The 11480-nt window shown below is 41.2% G+C and overlaps 2 protein-coding genes across 2 annotated transcripts; both read left to right on the forward strand.

Moving 5' to 3' along the window:
• The first annotated feature begins 2987 nt into the window (after window positions 1-2987).
• On the forward strand, window positions 2988-4102 carry LOC133440430 (histone-lysine N-methyltransferase PRDM9-like). Its single transcript, XM_061717689.1, has one exon. It carries the CDS (start codon window positions 3107-3109, stop codon window positions 3986-3988), a length of 882 nt encoding a protein of 293 aa, XP_061573673.1. The 5' UTR covers window positions 2988-3106; the 3' UTR covers window positions 3989-4102.
• Window positions 4103-9093: 4991 nt separating this feature from the next.
• Window positions 9094-11266, forward strand: LOC133440431 (zinc finger protein 239-like). Its single transcript, XM_061717690.1, has one exon. The coding sequence runs from the start codon at window positions 9134-9136 to the stop codon at window positions 9992-9994; it is 861 nt and encodes a 286-aa protein (XP_061573674.1). The 5' UTR covers window positions 9094-9133; the 3' UTR covers window positions 9995-11266.
• Window positions 11267-11480: the final 214 nt, after the last annotated feature.

Raw genomic sequence — 11480 nt, forward strand, 5'->3', positions numbered from 1 at the left:
TATATCTGAAACAAAACATAGAAATCTCATTTCATGCCAGGGGGGATAAGAGTGGTGCTGCCTTTCATGGTCCATTCAGACTCTGGACCAGACTGGTATTTCAGACTTTAGACTTAATCCTTTATTCTGTAGAAAAGATATAGATCACTGTTTTTTTAGATTTATTTATTCAGCACAGTATAAAAAACAGAACAAGTAACATACAAATGTAAAAGAGAGATTGGTAATGTGCTAGGCTGAGGCAAAAAGCCCAAAGGGCTTATACGAGGCCTCTACCTGTAAAATACAGCAAAAGATTGTACAAAGATTTAAAATATACAGAATACATGATTGCAGTCTAAAAACAAAGACAAAGCAAATAAACAGCAGCATGCATAGAATACATGGTTTCTACATGATTAAAGAAAAAAATAACACATCTAGAAATATCATTAGGTAATGTGATCAATTAAATGTGTCCTGAGCTTACGTTTAAAATGATTGAATGAAGTAGAGGTAGACGAGATTGCTGTAGGTGTTCCATAACTGTATCTGATGGAGAACTGACACAAACCAGTACGGAACTTCAGGAGATTTAAATGATTAGCCTGTCTTGTATTAAAATGGTGCATATCACTGTTGAACTGAAAACAATCTTTACATGGCAAAGAAAATGAAAGTGGAAGGAATAATACTTTGAAAATAAAATTGCAGGTTTGATATGTATTTAACTTAAAGATGGGTAAAATATTGAGTTGTTTGAAAAGAGGGGCAGAATGAGCAGACCAATTACTGTGTGTGGCAATCCTGCAGAATCTTTTTTACAACATGTGAAGTTCATGAAGATGTGTGTTGTAGCTAGCTCCCCAAATAATATTACAGTAAATGAGATATGGATATATCAAGCTATAATAAAGAGTTGGGAGACAATTTTCATTCACCAAACTACGGAATTTGCCAATAATAACAATAGATTTAGATATTTTTTTACAGACATGGTTGATGTGGTTTTTCCAGCTTAAACTTTCATGGATAATTACACCAAGGAAGGTTGTTGATGTAACCTGAGTGAGCGGGTCATCTCCTATAGACAGACCGCTGTTAGATTTACAATATATTTTATATTGTGATGCAAAAATAATAAAATTTGATTTTTTTTATATTCAGTGATAGTTTGTTAATTTTAAACCATTTTGAAATGTTTTGTAAATCATGGTTGGCCTTTCCCATTACAGATGAAAAATCATTATGTGAAATAAATAAGTTTGTATCATCGGCAGAAAGTACAGGAAACAAGGAGGACGAGGCTGCGGCCAAATCATTTATATGAATCAAAAACAACAGGGGCTCTAGTATAGACCCCTGCGGGACCCCGCATTTTAAGGCGGCCCTCTCTGATGATTTACGGTCAATGATGACAAATTACTGACGGTTATGAATATAATTGAAAAGCCACACATGAGTGATTCCAGCAAATTCACAGTGTAATAATTTTTGAAGAAGAATATCAAAATTAACTGTGTCAAAAGCTTTGGATAAATCAAGAAAGATTCCCAAAGCGTATTCATTATTATTGATTGCAGTGTGAATTTTATCAACCAATTGAATTATAGTCATTTCTGTAGAATGATTTTTCCTAAATCCATATTGGTGTTTATACAGTATATTACAGTCTTGCAAATGTTTCATCATTCTGTTATAGACCAATTTCTCCAGGATCTTTGAGAAACCTGGGAGAACAGAAATGGGCCGGTAGTTACTAAATACACTATGGTCTCCAGATTTGTAAACAGGGAGTACTTTGGCAATTTTGAGGTCATTGGGTATTATTCCAGTTTCTAGAGATTTGGTGAAAATATGGGTGAAAGGCTTAGCAATTGAATGTCTAGTTTTCATAATTAAGTTAAATCTGACCTCATCATGACCAGCAGCTGAGTCTTTCAGGCACATAATTATGTCAAAGATTTCCTTCTCTGTAGGAGGCTTGAAGCTCTGAATAGAAGGATGGGAACCTGTCAGAAACTCAGATGGAGACCCGGCTATAGGAGTTATCCTTTCTGAAAGAACTGTACCAATATTAACAAAATAATTGTTCAAAACATATGCAACGTCAGATGGGTCAGAGTAGACTCGATTTTCATCAACAAATTGAGATGGAAGAGTGGCTGTAGACTTATTCATATTTAGAAGCTGGTTAATGACTCCCCAGGTAGTTTTTATGTTATTAGAAGCCTCATTGAATTTGTCGGAAAAGTACTTTTTCTTGGCAGTTCTAGCAAAATGATTATAATTGTTACGAAATGTCTTATAATTTGCTATATTAATTTGGGATGGATTACTGATGAATTTCTTATACAATCTATTCTTAGCTTTCAGAGACTTATGGAGATCTGGTGTAAACCAGGGTTTTCTAAATGCAGAGACCTTGTTTGCTTTTTTGCTGACAAGAGGAAAGCACCTGTTGAATACAGAGTTGAAAGACTTGAAAAATGACTGATATGCTTGTTCAACATCATCATGGGTGTATCCATCATCCCATAGGATGTCATCAACCTGCTCCTCAAACCGGTCAACATTTATTTTGTTATACACTCTATAACTTAGAACTAGAACTTGTAAGATGTGAGATGACACTGGCAAAAAACACGATGGTTGGAGGATGTTCATATAGGTGTTCATGTGCAGTACTTGTAGTTAGATCGTTATATATGACGCAGAAGAAGCCATTTCTAGAACAACAACTTTATTCTTCAACTGTCTCGATACCAACGCAGTAACACAAGAGTACAGTCACAGTGCTGCCTAATGGTCACACAGAGTAATGCACTTGTTTTCAAATATACTACATAGATGAAGGGGAAGACCGAAGGTTCAGGACAAAGTTTAAACCTCACAAATACAACCAAACAATCAACACTGGGAAGCAATTTTGACTTGTTAAAATCCTATCTTTTTGTCCCTTTTTGTAATTCCAGAACTCCCACAAGAAAATGTTTGTAAGGTGGAGGAGGACGGGGTTTTCAGTGACCAGCACCTGGATAACCTAGAGAGAATCTGCAGCCCGGACCAGGAGGAACCAGGGCATCCACAGACTACAGAACTGGAGGAAGACTCCAGCGGTCAGGAGATGAAACACAAGGACGTAGAGGTGGATGTCTCATTGGTCAATGTCGCTGATGAGAAAGTTGAAAATGGTGAACCAGGACCAAACTGTGGCCAGCTGCTGTTGCACACTTCTCCGGAAGCTCAAAACAAAGATGAGGAAGGGACTGAAAGTTTACGCTCAGACTCCAGTAAAACTGCAGATCCGGAGCGAATGAGACGACACGGTGACCACGAAGATGCTGCTGTCCCGTCAGACAGCAACTGTAAATCAAAGCTGACCAGGACCCACACGGGGAAAAAGTTATTTTCTTTCAGCACTTGCAGGGAAGATTTCAGTAAAAGTTGTAATTTAATGGATCACATGAAGATCCACACTGGCGAAAGGCCGTACCTGTGCAACACCTGCGACAAAACCTTTACTACATTATCAAATCTTAAACGGCACATATACACGCACACGGGCGAGAAGCCCTACATCTGCAAAACATGTGGAAAAAGTTACAGGCAACGTTCCCACCTGGTGGGTCACTCGAGGACCCACACCGGCGAAAAGCCGTACCTGTGCAACACCTGCGGAAAATCGTTTGGACACGCATCACTTCTTAAAAATCACATATACACGCACACGGGCGAGAAGCCCTACATCTGCAAAACATGTGGAAAAAGTTACAGGCTACGTTCCACCCTGGTGGTTCACTCGAGGACCCACACTGGTGAAAGGCCGTACCTGTGCAACACCTGCGGAAAAACCTTTACTGAATCATCAGCCCTTAAACGGCACATAACCACGCACACGGGCGATAATCTATATTTGTGCAAGACGTGCAACAAAGGTTTTAGCCGCAGAATTGATTTGCTGAGACACATGAAAAATCACCCGGAGGAGAAGTCTGGTGACTCGTGACAAATGAAGCTCATGTTGTCGTCCTCCGGGGGCAGCTGTCCACTCCTGTCTGACCCACAGAAGAAGAACCCACAGAAGCCCAACCACCACCTCCTGTGGCTGATGAGCCTAATCCCCTCCCCACAAGGGTTGCAGGTTCCACCCGGATTTATGCTTCTCTGTCAACTTAACGCAGAGGGAATGATGTGGTTGTGTACTTTTTTTCTTAAAGTTCTGGATTGAGTTTGTTTGAATCCCTGTTCCTTCTTAAAATCATATTATTTGTTGCTGTTGGTAACTTGCTGTCTCCACGGTGCAAATAAAGAGCTGTTAGTATGTGCTGATTTTTCTTTAAACGTGACAGTTTATTTACTTCATCTACAAAGCCTCTCTCACACGTGCTTTTTCCCGTCTGTTTCTTCTTCACTCACATTCTCTTTGTAAAGTTAATCTGCAGCTCCATGTTGTTAAACTCTCTCCATCTACTCCGTTCAACCATCAACACGTCAGAAACAGAACAGCCAACCATCTGTCACCATTTTCTAAACTTTAATATCTGCAGCATTAAACAAAAAATCTTGAAGATTTCAGAAGTCAGTGCAGTCAGATACGGTTTGCTTTTATTTACCCTTTAAAATGTTTTTATTGATTTAGAAAACAAGAACATTTGGTTTAAAGATGAATGAGGAAATGAGTGTAATGTGGGATACACATCACGATACTTGAGTCACGATACAATACGATATTGCGGTATCCAGATTTTGCTGTATACTGTGATAATATACATAGTTCCCTGAAAACTGTAAAAGGCTTTATGCATTTTAAATCTGAGCTGCACGTACATCAGATTATCGTGTAATTCATGGGACAAACTAAGTCAAAACAATGCAATTCACATGATCCATGCTGTTATTGTAACTATATAAGCTAAAGTTACAACATATCTGTGTACGTTTTTCATATTATTTACATAATATGAAATTAACAATATTATTTAATCAAATGTATAAAATCAAGTTGTACTAGATTTACAACTCGTCTGACACATGATTTCTTCTAAAGCTGATGTTGAGATCCGTGTTGAAGCTGCAGATCTGCAGGTTGGAGAGCAGGAAGAAGAGGGAGGATCATCGGGATCAGATTCCAGGAAGAGGACAGATTTTGGATTTAACCCTTTTATATCAGACATCCGTTTAGGAGTAAATGTCTTTTTACCTCAACTCATAAATAGTCAGAAATAATCATGAAAAATGTAATTAAGTTTTCATTTTAGATGGATGAATCATTTTATTATACAGCAGTGCCCCCTGGTGGTGAGTCATAAAAGCTCAACATAAACCCAAGAATCTATCGTAATAATAATAATAAAAACACAAATAAAAAAAGACTTTAGTGCATCAACAAGAGGAAAGTTGTCAGTGATTCAGATTATTGGTACAGGTACAGCGTGATCAGTACAACCAGCATTTAGCTCAGAAAACAATGTTGAAAGAGAAATGTCATTAAATGAAGTTGAAAAGTGGAGATGCACTTTTGTCCTTTATCCTCAACTTCCTCAATCACGTCATTTTGATCCAGTTTGTCATTTCACTGGTCTTGGCTTCATCAAATGACACATCCAGGGACAGAAGCCGTGCATAGGTGTTCATCCTGTCCAGGTGTTGGAAGGTGAAGTGAAGCCGAAGCCATCGCTTCATCCACTGATCTGTTGGCACGGTAGGAAAACTGATAGGAATCCACTGTGTCAGGAACCATGGAGTTGATGTGGGTTAAAAAAAGATGATCTGCTCTGTTGGTCTCTGGAGAAGGTTTAATGAAAATGTCTCTCCACATTTCTAGTCCATGAAAGAAGCAGATTTTATGTCCATCAAATGCAGTGTCCATTGTTTTTGATAACTTCCTGCCACAAGGAGCCTCAGAGACTGAAGCACAGGTTGGAGATTCCTTCTGTAGCAGAAACTTGCACTTCCTCAAAACCTTGTGCAACAAGCCTGGCTTTTGGTACCAGTCCATTTTCCATCTCTTTCAAAGTGCAAACTCAACGAGTGGAGATGCACTTTTGTAAAAATAATAATAATAATAAAATAACATGATAATGGAGGGAGGACTTTGCTGTTTCAGGGCCGAGACCACTTGCCTTCATGGAGAGAGACATGAAGTCCTTCATGAATAAGGACTAAAAATAACGTTAAAGGGTAATTAATGAATGACAAACCAAACTTAACTCCTGGTTATTAAGAGACATCAGTTTATTAGGTTGTATCTTCTTAACCAAAATGGAAAGTCTCTCCAGATGTATTTATCCAGCAAACTCGTTGTCTATTCCCAATAACGTAATCAAAAAGATTAATCAGGTTAACTTTGATTATATATGGAGAAAGAAAAATAATTACATTAGGAAAACTGAACTGACCAAAGAATTCAAAGATGGAGGCCTGCAAGCTGTAGATTTAAATTGTATTAATGGAAACCTAAAAAAGGAACTGGTCGAAATCTTTTTTACACAATAAGAGCTTTTAGTATCATATCCCCAGAGTAATTTTTTTTGTATAGATATCTTTATTGAGGGCATTAAAAAAAGAAAAAAAGAAGATTTACAATAACAATATAATTATCAATATTTTCCCCCCTTTTTTTTTACTTTTCATAACATTAATTAAACCAAAATAAATAAATAATAAGATGTAAAAAGAAAAAGAAGAAAAAGAAAAAATAAATTAAAAAAAGGAATAAATAAATGAGTAAATAAAAATAAAAACAACAGCACACCCTCTCCCCTTCCCTCCGTCACATGGTCAATAAATTACATCATTCAAAATCATTTAACATATGTCTATTAATACTAGAACAAAAATGAATAATAAATATAATCAAGTCCTGTGTAAACACATTCATTAATACAGTAGATGATTCAGATCATTTCAGTTCAGAGTCATTTTTAATAAACTGGGAGGCATTGAACTGTTACTAAGATGCAACTTTACCGTTCAAATTTCATGCTTTAGACTTAATCGTTTATTTTGTAGAAAAGATGCAGGTCACAGTGTGAGATGTGAGATGACACTGGCAAAAAACGTGATGGTTGGAGGATACTCATATATGTGTTCATATGCTGTACTTGTAGTTAGATCCTTATATATGACACGGAAGAAGCCATTTCTGGAACAACAACTTTATTCTTCAACTGTCTCGATACCAACGCAGTAACACGAGTACAGTCACAGTGCCGCCTAATGTTCACACAGAGTAATGCACTTGTTTTCAAATATACTACCGTATTTTCACGACCATTCGGCACACCGTGTGAAAAGGCGCAGCCTCATTTTTGTGTCTCATTTTTAGATTTAAAACACACATACGGCGCAACGACCCAAAAGGCGGAGTCTACAGACACGGAGCTGCACACACGCGTGCCGCAAAACACACACGGGTGCCGCAAAACACACACGGGTGCCGCAAAACACACACACAAGCACACAAGTGTGCTTATTTAAAAATAGAGCGGGAGCAAAACTTAGTTTGATTGTATTTTATTTCAGTTTTTACATTAATCAAACCCTTCAAAGTCCTGTCTTTCCCCGGCGCGGATCCCGTCTTTCCCCCGCGCGGACCCCGTCTTTCCCCGGCGCGGATCCCGTCTTTCCCCGGCGCGGACCCCGTCTTTCCCCGGCGCGGACCCCGTCTTTCCCCGGCGCGGACCCCGTCTTTCCCCGGCGCGGATCCCGTCTTTCCCCGGGTGGCACGATTTCATGAAGCAAAAGCACCAAGACGGACCTCCATGAAGATGTTCAATTTTAATTTCTTCCGCCAGCGCTACTGCTTTCAGTTTGAGGATGGTCTCATTCACGTCCGCAACTCACAGGTGCTTCACACGCCCCCTTCTCCCTTTACCGTTCTCATGGTGGCCGTCCGCCTTGCATTACCGTAATACAGGTAATAGATACGGCGCACCGTTTCATTGGGTGCGCAGCACATTTATAAAAGGAAAAAAGAATTTTATGTGCGCCTTATGGTCGGGAAAATACGGTACATAGATGAAGGGGAAGACCGAAGATTCAGGACAAAGTTTAAACCTCACAAAAGAAAGTCATACGGGCCCTGTCTTGGTCAGAGAAATTCCCCCACCCACCCTCTATTTCACCGCTTTGAGTTACTAAGACTGGCTGAGTTAAACAATTATCATAATGCTTGTCTTATGTTTCAAATTGTCAACAGGCTCAACCCTAGACTTAGTAGTCTTGTGCCAATCTCCAGTCCTCAGCACACGTACCAAACAAGAATCAAACCACTATTAGGGAAATGTCACCGACATGTGCGTGCCAGTATGAGTGTTGTTTGCAGGGGGCCGCAGATTTGGAATAGGATTGATGATGGCCTCAAGGTGTTGCGTTCTATCTCCAAGTTTAAAAGACAACTAAAAAAATAATCTTTTACTAACCTATATATAATTTAAAATGCTTCTTCATGGACTGCTGAGATGTATGTGTGTGACTGTATGTGTATGTAATGTTAAGTATGTATGTTAAGTGTTTTTTTTTGTGTACTTGTATGCATTTGTCTATCACCATCTCTTTACGGATGGTAACTGCTTATACCATTGACTGTACCCTCACCCTTATATGAACTATGGGCCCCCACCTATAAGCTTTCCTAGCTTCCTTGGGGGACCCATTCACTCTACCCGTTTGATTCAATTGTATTATTATAATTATTATTCTGGTATTGTGAATAAACTCAAACTCAAACAAACTCAAATACAATAAACAATGGGAAGCACTTTTGACTTGTTAAAATCCAATCGTTTTGTCCCTTTTTGTAATTCCAGACCCCCCACAAGAAAATGTTTGTAAGGTGGAGGAGGACGGGGTTTTCAGTGACCAGCACCTGGATAACCTGGAGAGGAGCTGCAGCCCGGACCAGGAGGAACCAGGGCATCCACAGACTACAGAACTGGAGGAAGACTCCAGCGGTCAGGAGATGAAGCACGAGGACGTAGAGGTGGATGTCTCATTGGTCAATCTCGCTGATGTGAGAATTGAAAATGGTGAGCCAGGACCAAACTGTGGCCAGCTGGTGTTGCACACTTCTCCTGAAGCTCAATACACAGATGAGGATGGGACTGAAAGTTTATGCTCAGACTCCAGTAAAACTGCAGATCCGGAGCCAATGAGACGACACGGTGACCACGAAGATGCTGCTGTCCCGTTAGACAGCAACTGTAAATCAAAGCTGACCAGGACCCACATGGGGAAGAAGGTGTTTTCTTGCAGCACTTGCAGGAAAGAGTTCAGTAAAAGTAGTATTTTAATGGATCACATGAAGATCCACACTGGCGAAAGGCCGTACTTGTGCAACACCTGCGGAAAATCGTTTAGAAAATTATCAACAATCGAAAAGCATAAAATGATCCACATGGGCGAGAAGCTCTATGTCTGCAAAACATGTGGAAAAAGTTACAGGCAAAATTCCAGCCTGGTGATTCACTCGAGGACCCACACCGGCGAAAGGCCATACCTGTGCAACACCTGCGGCAAAACTTTTACTTCATTATCACATCTTAAACGCCACATAACCACGCACACGAGCCAGAAGCCTTACATCTGCAAAACATGTGGAAAAAGTTACACAGAACGTTCCGGCCTGCTGGTTCACTCGAGGATCCACACTGGCGAAAAGCCGTACCTGTGCAACACCTGCGGCAACGCCTTTACTCAATCATCACTTCTTAAACGCCACATAACCACGCACACGGGCGAGAAGCCCTACATCTGCAAAACATGTGGAAAAAGTTACAGGCTACGTTCCACCCTGGTGGTTCACTCGAGGACCCACACCGGCGAAAAGCCGTACCTGTGCAACACCTGCGGAAAAACCTTTACTGAATCATCAACTCTTAAACGGCACATAACCACGCACATGGGCGAGAAGCTATATTTGTGCAAGACGTGCAACAAAGGTTTTAGCGGCAGAATTGATTTGCTGAGTCACATGAAAAATCACCCGGAGGAGAAGTCTGGTGACTCGTGACAAATGAAGCTCATGTTGTCGTCCTCCGGGGGCAGCTGTCCACTCCTGTCTGACCCACAGAAGAAGAACCCGCAGAAGTCCAACCACCACCTCCTGTGGCTGATGAGCCTAATCCCCTCCCCACAAGGGTTGCAGGTTCAACCTGGATTTATGCTTCTCCGTCAACTTGACCCAGAGGGAACGATGTGTATACTTTTTTTTTTAAAGTTCTGCATTGAGTTTGTTTGAATCCCTGTTCCTTCTTAAAATAGTTAGTATTCATTTCAATTCAATTCAATTTTATTTATATAGCGTCTAATACAACAAAAGTTGTCTCTATACGCTTTCCAGAGACCCATACCCAGAACATGACCCCCGAGCAGTTATTACATAAACAATGGCAGGTAAAAACTCCCCTAGTGGGAGAAAAACCTAATAATAATAATAATAATAATAATAATACATTTTATTTGTAGAGCACTTTTCATGTATAATCTCAAAGTGCATTACATAATCAAGGGAAAGTCAGGACACATAAAAGACGAGAAGTAAAAAAAGCGTAAAAATAGTAAAAAACATCTAAGAAAGACCAGGGAAAGCCTTCCTGAACAGGAAAGTTTTAAGCCCCTTTTTGAAGGTGTCCACAGACTGGGGTTGACGTAGTGTTCAGGGAGGGAGTTCCAGATGCGTGGGGCAGCGGAGCAGAAAGCTCGGTCTCCCATGGAGCTGAGTCGTGTGCGGGGCTGATAGAGGAGGTTGGTCTTTTGTGAGCGGAGGTTCCGGGTGGATGAGTGAGGGGTCAGGAGGTCTTTGAGGTATTGAGGGGCAGTGCTGTAGATGCAGAGGTGGGTGATGAGGGCGATCTTGAATTGGATTCTTGCGGTTATGGGAAGCCAGTGTAGTTTCTGGAGAGTAGGGGTGATATGGTCGTATTTGCAGGTTCTCATCAGAGTTCGGGCAGCACAGTTCTGAATGAGTTGGAGTTTCCGAAGGTGTTTGTTGGGGATACCGATGAGCAGGCTGTTGCAGTAGTCAAGCCTGGAGGAGATAAGAGCGTGGACGAGTTTCCTTAAGCCAAACAGTGGCAAGAAAAAACTCCCCTTTAGGAGGGAAGAAACCTTGAGCAGGACCAGGCTCATAAGGGGGGACTCCTGCCGAGGGCCAGACTGGGGGTCAGGGATGGCAACAGCACAGCAGGCAGGTGGAAGCAGCAACGGGATGACCCGGGGTGGGGACCGCAGGCCAGCATGCAGCTCCCGAAGCTCCGGCCCAATCATCAAGTCCCAGGTTGGGGTGCAGGGTCGGGGAAAGGTTGAAAAGGGGCAGGGCCAGGGAGAGGAGTCTTGAGGGACGAACTTTCTCCCCCGCCCAAAAGGGGCCGTTACCCTGCCCCCCTCACTCCCACACTGCAGGATCCGGTGTTTTGCATTCAGTGATGCTCTTCGCCACCGGCAGAGGATGCTGCAACATGGACAAAAGAGAAAAAAGAGAAGAGAAGGGGGGGCTA

The sequence above is a fragment of the Cololabis saira genome, chromosome 3, assembly GCF_033807715.1.
Source record: "Cololabis saira isolate AMF1-May2022 chromosome 3, fColSai1.1, whole genome shotgun sequence".
NCBI classification, from domain to species: domain Eukaryota; kingdom Metazoa; phylum Chordata; class Actinopteri; order Beloniformes; family Belonidae; genus Cololabis; species Cololabis saira.